This window comes from Ooceraea biroi, chromosome 3, assembly GCF_003672135.1.
Source record: "Ooceraea biroi isolate clonal line C1 chromosome 3, Obir_v5.4, whole genome shotgun sequence".
Classification (NCBI taxonomy): Eukaryota; Metazoa; Arthropoda; class Insecta; order Hymenoptera; family Formicidae; genus Ooceraea; species Ooceraea biroi.
Window position 1 is genome coordinate 17,709,347 of NC_039508.1, and position 17,877 is coordinate 17,727,223.

Consider the following 17,877-nt stretch of genomic DNA (forward strand, 5'->3'; position numbering starts at 1 on the left):
GATAGTTATAGATTGACTAGTGTCAATCGCATCTCTAGAAGATGTCGCGGTCAGGTCAATCGGTTGACACGTACTTCTGCCTATTTCTTGCAATCGTAACCCTGGGTCGTCTTGAGGTATTCATCATGCTTATCGCGATGCGCGATCATTATGACGATCAAATTTAAACTGAGAAATGCCGAAAATTCCAATTACGCTTATCTCGTAGTCGCGCGTTAGATTTATGGGTCGCTCGCGCCGAAATTCCGACGACGTGCGGGGGCACGACGGTGGCACCTCGCGATACCGCCGTTGCATCAGAAACAATTAGCGTGAAAGTTTGTTAATTCGGCGGCTGTAACGCGCGCGGCAAAGTTATTACTGCAGAAATGTCTGCTAACGTCAACCCCGCAACAGAGTAATTACTCTGGAAATTTATAGGGCTGGCACAATTTCACAATGTAACTCCGTAACGTGTAACGTGTAATGCGCCCGAAATAATCAACATAGAAATTTACTCCAGATGTAAATGAGCGTACGTAAACTCCTGACGATGGTATTGGTACCTGCAGCCTACGTTGAAATTCATCGCGCAACGACGGCGAATGATAGCAGCGCGAATCGCGCACGTAACATATTTTTCATAATCACGTTCGATGCAAAAAGCCGAACGTATAATTGCAGATACTGATGCATATTATTATATAGTGCTCCTTCATCATATAATCAATACTTTAATACAGTTACACCGTTAAGCGAAATTCAGCTGACTTTCCGTTCATGACAACCGGATTATTAAGAGATTCACCGTGAAACGTTCGTATAATTATTTTCATAATTTCGAACGAAAGTATTAAGCTGTTTACAAATGTGTGTGTGTGTGTACTTTGTTCTGAGAATTCTTTTTCCACCTTTTTTGGTATTATATTACTATAATATTATAAACAGTAGGAATTTAAATTTAATATTATAATATTAAATTTTATAATAATATATAATAATTCACGATAAATAATAATTATAATAATTTATGATTAAAAGTAAGAATTGAATATTATAATATTAAATTTCAATTCTTACTTCTTTAAATTATTAAACAGCCATTATTTTGCAAATGCAAATAATATTATGCACCATGTCGGTCACCGGTGACCGTTATGGAATTGAATATGCTAAAGAAATTATTCAACATGGCATTCACGCGAAAGGTAGAAACCGACTTATTACAACGTGCTTGAATCTTGACCCCGTTTACTTTGTGCATTCATGCATTCGACACAATATTTGCTTACATTTATCGACAGGTCTTTCAGGGGAAATTTCATTATACCTTTAGCTATTGCGTTACGTAACGACAAGCAAAATTCAGCGGTCACGATATCGCTGGCGGTTGGAAAATTCAATTTTCCTCCGTTTTCAACGGCAACTTCCGTTGCAGAAGAAGAAGAAACTTCGGTTCGAAGAAAGTCAAATGAGAATGAAGAAACGTAAACCGTTACTCGGTAAGCGAGAGATGCATTAAAAAGGCGAGTAAAATTTCTTACAACTGAATGCATTAGCTTGACGAAGCAAAATGTTCTTTGAAGCGTGAATTCTCGACAAGACAGCGTAACGTACCTATATAAGATACTCATTTGCGTGCGATGAGTTTCCACGGCAAGAGGAGAACAAGTGAACACGCGAGTCTCATGGAGAGACCTCCGATCCGAGACCCGGTTCCGGTTCCGGGATTCCAATGCAAGAGAAGCCGGGCACTGTCGAGTGCGCGAAAGTCCGCAAAAAAAAATAAAGAAAAAAGTGCACGTCCATTAAAAAAAATCTATTAAACACACAAGATCCGAGTGCCTTTCTCTCGACACTGGGCTTCTCCAACGTTGAAGTTTCAATCATCGAAGCAGAGCGTGGACAGTTACCTTCGAGACAACGCCTGGCATTTATTTAATCGCGCGGCCGGATGAATACTTCACGTACGGTATATTAAAATCGCGCCGGCCTGCCCACTTTCTCGAGACAAACTTGGCTTTGTTCGCCGTACGGGTTTCTCTCTCCCTTGTGCGTCGTGCGCGACATTTATACACGCATCTGAACGCGGAGTAACGAAACGCGCAGCCCAATAATGACGCAGCCTCGAGCGTCATCATCGCCGTTGCTGTTGCCAAATCGAAATACCGGATCGGTCCTCGCGTTCGCGATGACAGAAAATTGGAAGTAACGCGATCGGACAGCACAAGAGAGAGAGAGAGAGAGAGAGAAAGAGAGAGAGAGAGGAGGGAAGTTGATCGCGTTCGTCCGAACGCTATTTCTGCGGGTGCAATTGAGTGGACGGCGCAGATTAATCGCGATTCTTAATCGCCCGGAGAATCGCAGATGGCTACGGCGCGTCTTTGTCGCACAATGCCCCTCTCTCAAGCAGCAAGCAGCTGATTAAAATACAAAGATGAGTTGGGCCGGTTTATTTCGAGATTTCGGCCGGCGGTTTGCGGCCGCGCGCACTTTCATCGTCGCTTCGCTCGATTTTTTATCGGCAAATCGACGATTTTATCAGGAGTGTGTGAAGTTAGCACCGTCGACATCAGAATTCCATGCTTCTGACTAGAGTTCTAGATTTCTTTTGAAGAATTCTAGAATTCTCTGACTTTAAAAATAGAATTCCAGCAATTAACACCATCATAGGTGCATTCAAAAAATGGAGTTAACTTCAAACCCGATTTCAAGATCGAACAGTTCTGAACAACTTATACGCTTTCGTTTAAAGCATTCTAGGGTTTCTGATAAATAAGGAACATTTTTGAAAAATAGAAAAATCAAATAAAAAATAATTAAATTATCTTTAAGAGCTCCAGTCGCTCTGATAGAAGTTCTGACTAGCATTTTAAGAATTTTGAGAATTCTGATGTCCAGGTGCAAACTTCACACACATCCTTTCATTAGCAATGACGTCGACGTGTGTACGACATCGCTCTCTCCGTCCAACAAATCATTATCGTTTGCAGAGCTGCAGCTCGCTGCGAGTCTCTGTGTACATCTCATTAGAATGGATATCATGGACGTCTCGCACATTCTTATCGGTGTCTGTGATTTAAACTGATCGCCTCTCACATCCGAGGTTTGATTTATGCCACTTTCGCGATAAACGGTTCGGCCGGTAGTGGCGACGGTCTCGGATCGATACTCGATGCCGATCGTCACGAGAACGGGCGAAAATGGCACGGCAACGCGGCGCTTTCCTTCGCGGAAATGCAGGCTGCGGTTTGCACCGCGCAATATCGCCTAGACCTAATGAAACTTTCATCCGCGCGATGCGGATGCGAGAATGGAAAAGGTTAGAAGCACAGCAATCGACCTGACCTATCTCCGATGCAATTAGTCCGACAGACAGGTTTCGCGTCCCGCGGCGGTTTCGCGTTTCTTCCACTGATAACGAGACGGTCTCTATCGAGAAACGGGGGATTTATCACGGCCGACATGCGTTATTCAGCCGCGCGGATGGAAATACATACACCTGAGGAAATAAATCCGATTAAATTTTTATAAATTTGCTCTTGCGCCGAATTGCATAGGTACTAAACAACCTGATTCATTATTTATAGAATAATTTATTTTATGGAAAGTACTCAGAGGCGTAATTCGATCCTTATCCGGCATCAAATCGATGCAACGACGCAGTCGCTCGGTAGCATGTTTGATAAATAATGTATTAAATGATATTCATGTTCCCGCGATTTATTCCTCGCGCAAATTCAATTTACGAATTCCGCATTGGGATGAGCTCGTGTACGGACATTTTTTAATCTCGGAGGGGAATCTACGACGAGCGAAGCCAGTACGACGCAGGTTCTCGTCAGGATCAGGTGAATTCGATCCGAAAACGATGCCAATTAGCGGGGAAATACGTCTCCAAGGACTCGGAGGCTACGTGCAGTCGAAAGGGCAGACCGTTGATGGCGCCTGCTGGTGACAGAACGTCAGTCGTAATTGGGGCGAAATTCCTCGAGTGCCCTGCTCGTTTGTCGTTCGACCGAAATCCCGTTTAAGTCTTGCACACGATATTCCGGCAATTGCTTGCCGCTAATTGCTTGCCCGTGGCAATACCGGAGAGTTTCGCAAGCGAATTCACGCTTTGGTCAGTCATTGCGCTCGCCGCATTCCGCCACGTTCCCGATTGTTAGCTCGAACGTCGTTCCCTCCCCCGCGCACGTATCCCCCTTTAATTATTTTATGCATTTGGAAAACTTTCAGGCGAGTTTGAAGACACCGAGGAAGCGCCGAGCTCATTTGTTCCGCGCCGCTCCGACTCGCGATTCGAGTTCCTGCGCGGACTTGTTTACGTAAAAATTAGAGCATTTAGGGCATAATTATACATAATAACAAGAATATTAATCCAAAGTCGTTCCTTTTTTTTTTGTTGCGGTAATTCTGCTTTCCGCGCGGGCCAATTTCAGCGGCGAATTTTTCATCTCTCCGGCGCTGCTGCTGCTACTGCTCGTGGAAATAAACTCGTGCCGCTAGATTGTCTTGAGGTAATTGCCATTTGACGCTCTAATTCGCGCGAGGGAACCTCACCCCCTCCGGAAGGCTGGCGGGGCGATTATCTCGAAAACGGCGCTAATGCCGAGGGCCGAGAACGCGGCGACCGTACACGTGGTGTGCCGGTAATCTTCATTAGGTGCGGCAAAAAGAAACGCGGTAATTAATGTCTCAAGATAACTCGAAATAATTTACGCGTCATGAGCACGCGGCACCGAGCCGCTAAATGGCCATTCTTTTGCGTAACGCGCGAAAACCGTTACTTTTCTCCGCCGTGTGCGAGCGATTTAGCCCATTTGCTCGCGTTGAACCGTGATTCGCGAGCGTGGGTTCCCAACAACTTGTGTGCCCTTCAACCCTTTCATCCCTTACACCGACTATAATCGTGTCATCCATGAAATGGCTCCCGAATTATACACAAGTTTAAATAAAAATTGCATAAGTCTCCCGTTTAATTTTTATGCTTGAAAAGTTATATCTTCAATGATATAACGAGTTAAAACGGTGGAGTAAGCAAAGAACGTGATTCTGTCGCTCATTGTCAGATGCAAGACGCCCGTCTAACATCACCCTCAGCAAAAGGGTTAAGCGCGGGGCAAGGGACTCGGGAAGAGGGTGGGACTGGAATCGCGCGGGTAATCTCGCGAGAGCGACAAAATAAATTGAGATATCGCATTACTCGTAAAAACGCCCCGGAGCAGATCGAGAGATGGAATGTAATTGCTGGGCGCGGGCGCATTTCATGTCTCACTTGACGAAATGCACGCGTGTGCGCGGGATGAGGGTGGCAGGGAGAAAGGGAGGGAATGGACAAGGGGTGAAATAATACAGCTGCGCGAGCGCTCGCAATTTGAAGAACGCGCTGTCAGCCTTAATGGATCGCGGGTTGATACCCGGAATAATTCAAGCGCCGCGACGCGTGAAATTCACGTGTAACGTGCGTCGTTCCGAATGCGCACGTATGTTTGTTTATTATGATGCATTTCTCAACTCTGCGCGTTAATACGAACGGGAGTTTCGCGCGGAAGAGTCGTCGACGCCTCGCGTCGGGTGGTCCAAATTATACAACACGCATTCTCGTGTTCCTGAGCGCACTTCGTTGCCTCGTTGCCTGCCGGAGTGACTCGGTCTACCGGATTCTACGGTATATGCGAATGTTCACGTCGAATTCATGCGTGTGACGATCGAGCGAATTTCAAGCTCAAGGATCGTTCCCGTTGTGCAGCGTGATCCGCGCGGTTCGGAATCAAGCTCCCACTTTGAAAATGCATGGATTTTTCGCGGATCTACGATTGTACCTCTCCTGCTTTTTTCCGTCCTTTTGCCGCAGCGAGAAACGTAATACGGAAAAGCTGAACTTGATATTTACGGAAAATAAATTTTTATGTTGAAAAAAAACATTGCATTGCTGCAACCAGTTACGCGACAATACACTGCAAAACATGTCCACTTTAAATTCCGCGAAACTATAACGGAAAAAAAGTCATTTTTTTCCGCTTTAACTTGTAAGTGTGAAATTAAAGCGGAATATCATTGTGAGTTGTCATAGTTACGTTATTTTCGTCCGCTTTAAATATGTATGACCGAAATCGTAACCGATGATCACATCCTTTATAATATCCGTTATAATGCTAGATTATTACCAGTCCTATTTATATAAAGGATTTTAATATAAAATTTTTAATATAAGATTTTATTATAAAGGGTGTGATCATCGGTTACGATTTCGATCATACATATTTAAAGCGGACGAAAATAACGTAACTATGGCAACTCGCAATATGGCAGCAGTATATATATATATGATTCCGCTTTAATTTCACACTTACAAATTAAAGCGGAAAAAAATGACTTTTTTCCGTTATAGTTAAAGTGGACATGTTTTGCAGTGTAGCAACCGTCACTTATGGAAACATTTTTCGATGGAATGCAAACAATATTTCTCGACATTTTTTTCCAAATCAGTAAAAAAGTTTAAAAAAAAGTAAGAATAGTCTACTTGGGATTTAAAAGGAACAAAAAGTATTGCGAATGCGACGAAACCTTTTTACGCTACCGTCTGGACGCAATTTAATCTAACTAGACTTCTCCTCCGTCGTGCGTGGTGAAGTAGCAAAGCGACGTAAATGGAGAGAACTCGAAAAAGGGGAGAAATCGCGACACGTCCGACGTCGGGAACAATCCTCCATGCGTTTCGCGTGTAACGCCAGTGACTGTCGCCAATTGGATCGAGTCCCGCAGACAGAAGTCAATCGAATATCGTTTGGCTCCTTTCTGCAGAATACGAACTGATTGGCGATCTGGACGCGAAACTCAGGCAAGCCCGCCTCTCTTACGACAAATGTGTAACAGATATCAGCCGACGTATCTAAATGACACGACAAAGAAGTAAAATGTTTTTGTGACAGTCGGAATCGCATTTATAATCACGATTCCTTCGAGATTCAATATTTTATCGAGAGCTCGAGTATTCGGGAAAATTTGGAGAAATGAGAACACGTTCAAAGTATCACCTCGCGGCATTCAAGAAAAACGGGCTTGTCGGACCTCACGGTCGTGTCTGCATTCGCTGAAACACATGTCGAGAGACGCGGGGAGTGGTGTAATGTTTATGAAGTTACACGTACATAACACCGATAGTAGGAAATGAAAAAAAAAGAACTGAGGGAAAGAGAGAACGTGGCAAACTCACCCAGCGTCGGCGTTGTGTAGTCCCAGCTCTCGGCGTCGTTCTTGTAGACGTTGAGCTTTGTCGGCTGGAAAAGATAACAGGCAACAGTCATTTAAACGCGGCCTCAAATGTCAAATAGACGTGCAAATTGTTTTCCCTAGCGCGTTCCCCTTGTCGGCGAGCAACGAAATCGTCCCCGATTCGAAGGGCGCGCGCTCCAGAAAAATGGAGCCAACCGGAAGAAGTAAACGGGAGAACAAATTGATTAAACGTGATCGGTGAATCTGGCTGAATAAAATTAGCGGTTGTTCTCTCGAAGGCAAATAACTCCGAGCACGAACAATCCTGGGAGCGCGAGCGGGAAACTTTGCACGCGAGCGCTGCGTTTTGTGCCTCGAGTAAGGTACACATCCGCAGGCGGGGTGCGCATAATGTTGTTATCGAAACAGTTTCACATCGAGAGTTTCCAGTGAGAAACCCAATGAGAACTAGCGGGGTTATTCATAATTCAATCTCTCAATTTTCGAAGGCACTGCGCATCAACCGTATCCCGTGAATAGCGTAACGAATAGCGCGCGTGCTTGTTCTCAGCCTGCAGTCGCCTAATGAGCACTTTGGCGGATCTCTCAGGCGCGCACAAGACTAATTCGATTAGTTTAAACGACGCAAACCCCCCAGGTGCTAAATAGAGCAGCTTCCCTTCCCTCCCCCGGCGCCCCTCTGTCTCTCGCGATGCAACACAGTCTCTCTGCAACCGTGCGATCTGCGTGATCGATTGATTGTCTCAAGGGACGGTTCGCTCTCCTTATCATCGTGGAAATTCGCCTTACGTTCAAGAACGGTCCGTACGACGTAACGTATGCGTAAGTACGGTACAGTGCGCTTCCGGAGCGCTTTCCACGGCCGTAAAAACGTCATGTCTCCGGGCTGAATAACCGTTTCAGTATATCTCGCCGTCGTCTCTCGTAATAACAATAACTCTGCGAGTAAAAGCCGACGGGGAAAAGTAAAGTGGTGTAGACAGAAGAGACACGCTGATCTCCACATACAGAGAGTTTAGCTTAGCGTTTACGCGAACGCGCCAAGAGAACGCGGCTGAAAAAGTTAACTTGGCCGCAATAAGTCGTCTCGTCGCCGGATCGGCTTCATGTATTTCTCCATCTAGGGATAAGCTCCGCAATTACGTTTCTTGCTGTCATAAACACGCCGGATAGATTGCGCGGCGACGCGACGTGTCTGTGAAAGACCTCCCTCGGTCTTATCCAGAGAAATTACGCGGCTTTTCATTACATCGAGAACATGTACCTCGATCCGTATTTTCGCCCGCTCAGTCGCGAAATAAGTCTCTTTAACTTGATTGCGTTTACAGTCGTTTATAGCGCGAATCTTGCTGCTGGACATTTGCTCGAATTGTCAAAATCACGGCGAATCGCGCGTTTCTCTCGCAAAAATCCCGCAAAATTCTCCGAACCCAGCTAAGTTACGTTATTTCCTTCAGAATTATTTCCTTCTGCACTCTCCCCTTTTTTCCTATTTTAAATTTCGAGTTTAGGGAGAACCGATGTCAAGTGCAGACGCAGATAAAAACTGCGGCAGCGGAGGAGGTATTTGCCGGACGTGGGTCGGAAGTTTCCTCGCTCGCAGTGGTAGAAAACCCCAGAATCCACCCCGGCTGTAAGGTACCACCGTGAGAGACCGAGGGAAGGAAACCAGACGACGTACAATTGCATCGGGGCGTCATCGTCGCAGAGCAGGCGCAGAGAACGATGAGCGATTCTTTCCGAGTTAATCACGTTTAAGAGAGCGAGATGTGCGGCCGAACACGTTTGTCGCGCGAGCTAACAATAGCGTCTGGTGAGTCTGAGATGTTAAGTAACTGCTTTATTTCTACCGTGGCTCGCTTTTATCACGGAGAGGGATGGCAGTCGCGCAAAAACCCGTTCTTTCCGACGACGTTGCACGCAATTACCTAGACGCTTTTTAAATTCTGAGGGACATCCTTCTTCATTCCGTGCATTTTCAGAGTCGAGCTTCTGCGGAATTGTTCCAAAAGTCTTTCGCGGCTTACGTGTTACTCGTTCGAATAAGAACTCCTTTGGTCTCTCCTCTCTCGATTCTCGGATATTACTTCTCGGAGAGACGTTTCTAGGATTAAGAATTGCTCTTGATAGTTTCGTCGTGCGTCGCAGAAAGCATCCTTGTTTTTCAAATTACGTTTCCCAGATTCTATTCCCGCGCGATCGATCCGCTGCGCGGCTCATTGAGCGCGCAATTTCTAGGCAATCCTGTCGCAATTTGCAATTACGGATACACGTGGGCGAACCACTCGAGCAAATGGTACTAACGCAGTCTACGGTAATTTTTCTTACGTGAAGGGATCAGTAAAAAACCTAAACGTCGCGCCTGATTCGCTACTTGCGAAAGATCAACAAATTATTTTCACGTGGACAGATCGAAGACGATACGCTTCTTTCCGAAGGACGTGCATAACGCCTAAATTTGACGAAGAAACTATTTGCGCGTTGCCAAGGATACTCGAAAGCCTGCGTGAGACGAGAGTCAATCCTCAAAGCTCTTTTCATGTCACGCTGAAATTTTCAGAAGCTTAGATTGCCAAGCCACGGCAAGTTGAAGTCGCTTTGAAGTCGGCGCGAGAATTATTCAACAGGATGCAGGCCCCGATGTGTAGTAGCTGGCACCCCTTATCTTTCGGGTTTAATCATTTCCCCTTGTGCATGCAGAAGGCTGACCTGCACCACCACCTCCCGCGCCCGGAACAGCGAAATTAGTTCCTCTTTACTGCGCTGAGGTGAGGTAATGCCGTTTACCTCGTCTCGACATTAATCTACGTGGAGAGAGAGAGAGAGAGAGAGAGAGAGAGAGAGAGAGAGGGAGGGAGGGAGGGAGGGAGGGAGGGAGGGAGAGGAGAGAGAGAGAGAGAGAGAGAGGGAGAGAGGGAGGGAAGTTACTTCGTACCCCATTGTGCGTCACTTGTAAATAGCCGGCGGGGATTGTCCAGGCGAGTTACGAGATTTAGCGCGTGAGTGGCGTTAATTTCTACGGACGCTTGTTTCCCGCGACGAATTACCTACGTGAAATAATTCCGCGACGACGAGTGGACGACGTACGTATTTTTGCATCGGACACAATTGCGGTTCGTCAGAGTTTCAAGGGGGAAAAAATCACTTTAATTTCTTCGAGTTCTTTCCTTCTCTTCCTTTTCCGTCGTTTTACCGCTCAGTCGTGTAACGCGTATTAAATTCACGCTGACTATAAAGCCCTTTATGGAACGCTCTTGAAGAAGGTTCAAGTCTTTCTTTCTCTGCGCTCTCCTCCCCTTTCGGCCACTTACAGACGGATGTAGCCGTATCCACCCTCTCTCTTTGCATTCTCCCATTCGCGGCGTCCATAATTCAGAAGAGGAACTGAATCTCTTCACGCGGATGTGCAGCAGCAAGTGGGCCAGAGACTTTTGCGTGCCGCAATTGCAGCCCGCCCGGGAAAATTATTAAAGCCGGAAGATAAGGCGGTGCACTTGAATAATTCAAGCGACTCGAAAACGCTAATTTCGCCAGCGAGAGAAGAGAGGAGAGGCATGCGGGCTCGTCGCAGAGCACCTCATTTCGCTCGACGACGATGGACGAGCCTGTTCTTATTGGATTTCGGACGTTGAGTTAAATATTCAGAACTGCGGGCGCATTAGCGCACTTACGAGGCGAGGGCTGAGGGTGGTTTTGGAGGCTGCTGTTGCCGTGCGCGCAACAAGCCGTCTCTTACTTTGTGACATGCTCGAAAAATACTAAACTGATGTGCAAATTTGCTTCTATTGTTCTGGATGGATGACGTCACGGAGAGAAGATGATAATAAATGACAGCGTGAAAATGAAATACGTAGAAATAAATGGCATAGAATGAATAACGATGCACACGCGCTAGGTACAGTCGCATCTATGCAGGCAGGATTTATTCGTTAAACTTGGTCGGATGGTCTAGTTTGGAAGTTACTTCTTCTCGAGACTTCGCAAGCAAAAATTCCAGCTTGCCTTGAGTGCGGGGTGAGTCGCGAGATGAGAGGAACGGGGAAATGTAAAACTGCAACCGATTGTATTGTAGGTTGCCGCGACGCGAGAAAGCTTTTTCGAATCATGAGAAATCGATATTCCCTTAGGAACTGTAACATCACATGGAGAATTGATGGGATCAAATATCGTAGAGAAAAAATGTGAGCTTACAAAAATGCAAAACAAAAATTGAAACTGTCATGCGGTTTTATACACTGAGAAAAATGGTTTGATTATACCAACAAGACGTATATGATAGGATGCATTTTGGTTAAACCAAGCAGAATTTCTAGTTATTTCTAGTTATTTAGGTAAACGTATATTGAGTTGTAACGTTTATTTGTTATTAAAAACACTAAACAAGTGGGACACGAATGTATGTTACAATATATTAATTATAATAATATGACAAATATGACAAAACAAATATTAACTTCATCTTCCTTATTATATGATCACGACAAACATATTAACAATATTTGTCATATAGTGTCACCAATAACTGATAAAAGGTATTTGTTAACAATTAATTATTAATATATAATTCATTATATAAATATTATTATATATAATTCTATAATTTATATTATTAATACATAATTTATTATTATATAATACATATCCAATAACATTAAAATAATTGATAATTGATAATTGCTTAGACTGATCTCCTCAAAGATTTGCATCCGAGATTGTTTCACGTCACGCTATTCAGTGATAGAATAATATTACGTATTAAAATTCCGACTTGGACATCTCTCCCTCGCAATACCTTCGCCTCCGCTTAAATCTCTCGAATACACGCTCGAAAATCTGACAGATTTCGCCCGGTGCAGCCCACAGAACGGTAGTAGTAATGATCGGGCTCATACCGTTGAACGGAAAACGCGGAAAGCACGGGCCATTGTTTCGCGTTGAACGTCGCTCTCGCAGCGAGCCAACCGACACTCTTATTGATCTGCGAATCAGACGGCGCGTTACTGATTTATGATCGTCGGTGCGAGCAAAAACGAATCGCCCCGATATTCCTCCATTCCGTTGTATCGCTTTTTATAACTGCCATTGCCTCTTATTTTTTAACAAATCGAGAAGGTTCTCCTTGTGGACACAAAACCCTCTCCGAGAAATTTATTCGGTGAATCAAAATCTGAGGAAGAAAAGAAAACGTGAAAATTTCAAGCAGAATAATCATCTATCATTCACAGTATCTGCCATTTTAATCTGTTCAATCGCGCTCCGCTCGATTTCCTGCCGTTTGGAATTTTTATTGCGGATATCGCTGCCATACAAATGCCGTGCGTTTGCAGTAAGTAGAGACGCGAAACGGCGACCTACGGTGCCGCACGTGCAGAAACGCGAATGCGGAAGGAATTCGTGAGTCCGTCGAATAAAGGAAGATGATATCGGCGCCAAGTAAGCCGCTCGGCGAAGATCCGCAAGCGTAATCTGCCCGGCGAGTTTCGCCGAGCCGCGTATCGAAGAGCCGTAAAGCACACGGCACGGCGTAGTGAAACTCCGAACGAATGGGATTTCGTTGCCGCTTGTTGTAGCTATAGTCATAAAACCCCGATAGTCCTTTCTCCTCTCTCTTTACGACCTTCCGCTATTTTTTTATCTCTCCTCTTCGCGTGGCCGCTCTCGGAAAAGCGCTCCCGGAGCAGCGCAAAGGGCGAATAATTAACGCCGTGACTCAAAAGCTCCGCAACGATATAAATCGCCCCTTTCTCTGGCTTGACTTTATACCCCGCGAGATTGAATATTCCATAATTTTCACGTCTCCCCGAGCCGCAAAATAAAGGGACAATATTGCGTTTCCCTCGTGTTCTTACGTACTACGCGATAATCGCGTGAAACAGCAATCGCGGTGCGCTTTACATATGCGGCCAAGTAAGCGATCAAAGTACTGTACAAGGTACACGGAATGAATAATCATGACGAAGAAGAGCCGCGTAGGATAAACGAGTGGCCGGTCTGGCGAGCGTCATTCCGGCAGAGAATTATTTATCAGACACAAGCACGATGCCGGAGTATCGGGTATTTGCACGCAATAAGCCGTCTAAGCGTGTCTATCACTCGAGCCTCGACAACTTGGCAGGACTTGACGAACTGGCAGTATATAAAATTCGCTTCCGATCGCTGCGCACCGACGCGCTTTTATCTCTCGCTCGCGAGCTGCTTCGACGAGAAAAAGCTGGAAAAAAGGGAGGAAACGCGCGAACTGCGCACAACTCTCTTTTGTGCGCCGCGAGCGTGTTTCCCCGCACGCGACGTGGTTTGCCTGCGCTCCTCTTTTGCCTTCGCATGCAGACGTAACGTCATTGACGCCGAAGTTCGCTCGCTGGTTAACGAAGTAATAATCCGCTAGAACGAGGGCTGTGTAACTGGCAGGGCACATTTATCTTGCGGCGCTTTATATAACCCGTTTCAATTGCCGGTTATATATAGCGCGTTCACCGTTTCGATGTTCTTACCTCGTTAAACACAACGGGAGATACAACGACAAACGTAGGTATACTAAAAATATTATCCACAAGAGCAATTTTGTATTTTCATATCTTTATTGCGGGAGAAGAATAGGGGTCCAGTTTTTTGCGTCGGAAAAGTACGGGAATACGAAATAATTCCGCCGCCATTTGCGAGAGGAAATTTAATTCCTAATAAAATTACTTAGCGGATGAAGCTCACGCATCAGTGAAATTATTTTCAGCTTTCTTTCTTCTGTTACAACAAAGTTACATTAGTTGAATTTATTTACTCAATTGTTGCATGAAAAAAAGAATAATTACAGATGCAAACAGGGAAAAGAGAATTCTCATCACGCCGGGGACTTTACGTTCTTTGTATTAATCTATTTTTTAATGTACATCTTGTTTCGTAGTATAGATAAAATAAATGTAAAACAAACATATTGCTCTCGATCTGTGCACAACAATGTGCACAGACCCGCGACCCGTGGATTTCAAACGCGCGATTGATTTAAACAGCAATTTGTAGCGCAGCCTTGTAATTGCAACTCGCCCGCAGGGATGGTGTTCGAACTCTATTTCTGATTCCGAGCCATAAATATGGCGCGCGTCACATATCTCTCGGTGCGGGAACGTACGATTTAACGTCTAATTTCGGTTGTCAGCACCGCCAAAGTCCGCCGCGACACGTGAAAAAGAAATTTATGCGCACCATCCACGCCTCGGGTACCTTTTGACGCCTGCATTTTGCGTATGTCATGTCCCACTTACTGTCTCTTTTATTTCAACATTTATCCCAGTGAACCTTAACTATAATTGCAAATCTGTTAAAAGCAAACCGTGTATTTATAATTAAATAAAAGACACTTCTGTCACTCGTTCGCATCCCTAAAACCGAATCTGCAGAGAACCACTCATAAACGTTCCGTTTGTTTCCGAGCTTCGAGTGAAGTTGGCATCCCGAAATGAGAATTAAAAAAAATTAATATAGCATTCGATTGTCCATCATTTGTTCACATTTGTCCATATGATCGGTTTTTGTCCATCTTTTGTCAAAAAAGTAAAAATAAACAAAAGGAATGAAGAAATTTTATCATGTGCACTCTCCTAAGTGCGTTTTTTTAAAAAGTATATATGGATTCCAATTGTCCATTATTTATCCACATTTGTTCATACATACAATCGAATGCCAATTTTTAAAAAATTCTCATTTCGGAGTGCTAACTTCACAGAGTTTCGTTTCCGGGCGTTTGCAACTCGGAAACTGCTAGCGTCCCGGCACATCTGTCGAGAACTCTGCATCTCGAATTAATAAAGACCATAATATCCGGTTTCATGATTAATTAGCCGGCCAGCATTCGTTTGCCCTTCGAGACAACGCTTAAATAACGTTCCCACTATTTCCGCGACGAGCCGCGCGCGCGCTAAAATAAAATACGAGTTCCCGAAATTAATTTGACATGAAAACCACCTTCGCAATTTTAAGACACATCCCCCATCTCGCGCCAACTTTCGGGGACCGGCCGGCTGCCTTGTCATTCCTGTCGAATTTGTCACGGCCGCGGCCAATTCTCGCATCGGCGCGAGCCAGCAGCGTTTCGCGACGCACTTTTCATCATCGCACGGTGACTCATGTCAACTATGATTCAACGTCGCGTGCGCGCGTGCATATTCGCGAAAATTAAACGCGCCCACGAAACGCGGAAACGCGCGGGCGATCCCGACGATCTGTCGAAATCGCAGCCAGATTTATTTCAACGCGTCCCTCGTCGTCGTCGTCATGTCGTCAATCGTCATATCGTCGTCATCGTGCGCGATCAATGAATGAGGCCCACGTGCGGCAAACAATTTCAGGTACATTGACATAACTATGTTTAAAAAAATTTTTTATTAATAATTTATTATTAAACAATTTTTTAATTAATTTTATCAAAGATTAAGCATGAAACACGACCAATTTTTAATGACTAAAATTTCTTTTTCGGAAAAGGCCATCAATTTCCGCCGTTGGACTTGTACGCACCTCAAGATTGCGGAGAGTTCATCGCGATGGAAGCTCCCGAGATTTCGGAAAGGTCGACTCGCACGCGTTAAAATACGCGTTCCAGGAATGCTAATTAATTTGCGCGTATTATAATTTTCCACGCCTCGTATCACCCGTCCGCTTGCGTCAAACTGCGGAATGTAATTTATCGGTACCAGCGGTATCGTCATAAACGGTACCTACGTGGGTCGCGCGTTATTTCGGCCCGCGAATTAGCGGACGTATTAATTACTGCAATTTCTCATTACCCCCCGCGGCGATATTGCCGCGTGATACGTTACGTCAATCGCGCGCTATCCCGCACTCCTAATGGACCAACGGAGCTGACAGTGCTCGCGTTATTTAACGGGGGTGGATTAATAAATTCTTCAATTTGCATATCGGGGTGCAACGGAGTCTTTGACGTTTCGCGCTCAATCGAGACTTTTAGGGTTTCGAGAAAATTGATACGCATGCGGAGCACCGTAAAACGAACGTTTCCCATTAACGATTGACATTACAGCACACTGATTGATCATGTAACACAGCTGACGAAGCTGTGCCCTATTTATAGCGGTGTTTACAGAGTTTGTAATCGGCGACCGCGGCATATAAATATGCATGTATTTTCGAGCGAAAACAAGCGATAGCAGACGGCATTTTACCGCGTTATCGCAGATGAACGGAATAGGATGTAGATAGAAGAGCGAAAGCGCTCTTAGAGCTGAATTTCATTTCGACGCTAACGGCCGAGCGTAACTCTGCGAAACAATCGTCGAAGTCACGTTGAAACAAAATCGATATTTGCATGAAAAATCGCTGCTCCTGCAAAAAAGAAGGAAAAAGTAGGGGAACAACAGAATGCCGCTATCGTTTCGCTGTATCCGCGCTCGCATCGCCGATTTGTCTCGGGCAAAATTTTTTTCGCCTGCATATTTTAAAATTAATCTAAACGCCCGCCGGACTGTTGCACCGCTCGACGTTGCAGCGTCTGTGTTTAAATATTCATATAAATTTATTTATAGGAACGGTGCGCGTAGGACGCGCGTATAATGCAGCTCGCGTGTAAACACCTGAACGCTTAATCCGCGGATGCGGACGAGGAGAAGCCAAGTGCCTTTGTCTCGTTCGCAAAGTGCGCCCAGTTTGACAATGATGACTCACGAGATCGTTAAAACTTCGTCGAGGAATCGCCGGGAAACTCATCGGGCTCTGCGCGATCCGAAGAATTCCGGAAACTCCGGAATAGCGGAAAGTTCCGCGGTAATCACGGAATAATGCAAGATAAAACAATTCGGAAATTTGACAGCCGCGATTTGGCGCGCGCGCCGAGCGGAAACGGCGTTTCGATATCGGAATAAATGTCATTAAATGCAGATTCGTTTTGCATCAGAGTATTTTACGAGCTCGCGCGAGACGAGAAGTCAGCCCCGCGAAACAAAATTAAAATTGCACGTAAAAACGTTCCGCGCAATTTCACGTAAACGCGAGGGTAGGTACATACAATTAATCCCCGCGATATCGCGTAATCGCGTTATTTCAACGACATATTGTCGTCTAGCCGCGTCGACGTTTGACTGCAAATTTCGCCGGGAAATTGACTTTGATCCATCGTCAGCGACGCTGTGTAATTTGCATCGACGTGAATATTATGGGTCAGCCCGGTCCAGATTTTATAATAAATGCCCGTTCGTCTATTAATCCCATTACGAACTCGATAATGACATTCGGCGATGTGGACTGTGGACGCCGCAATGCTGGCGACCTGATTCGTTGCTAAACTTCTAAATAAACCAGCGCTCTCTCCGGCTATCTAATTACAAACGTTAACTCGAAAACGTCAATGCACCACCACGTCGTCGCGCCGTGCATGCAGATCGACATTCCGGAGCTCTGATCCGCGGCTAACTGTCGGATGATAGCTACGCGGCCGTACTGCATTAATCACGATGTTGAGGTGATGCCAAACACACGGGAGACAGGCGGAAGGCTCCGTAAACAGGGGAATTTAGAGAACAAATATAAACCCGCCGTGAGGAGCGGCCGTACCATCAATTGACCTTACGTTACTGCGCCGAGCCGGAGCTCGCTTCCGCAAAACGCAAAACGACACCGTTTTTCGCCGGCCGACAAGAAAGCGGAATGTAGGGG

At 45.3% G+C, this 17,877-nt stretch overlaps 1 protein-coding gene across 2 annotated transcripts in view; it reads right to left on the reverse strand.

Moving 5' to 3' along the window:
• The window catches only part of LOC105284420 (heterogeneous nuclear ribonucleoprotein L), a 156,094-nt gene that overhangs the window by 42,276 nt on the left and 95,941 nt on the right, over positions 1 to 17,877 (reverse strand). For both annotated transcript variants that reach the window (XM_026968423.1, XM_026968422.1), the window contains exon 6: positions 7,199 to 7,262. In XM_026968423.1, the coding sequence (XP_026824224.1) occupies positions 7,199 to 7,262 (64 nt within the window). The remainder of the gene's footprint in view (positions 1 to 7,198; positions 7,263 to 17,877) is intronic.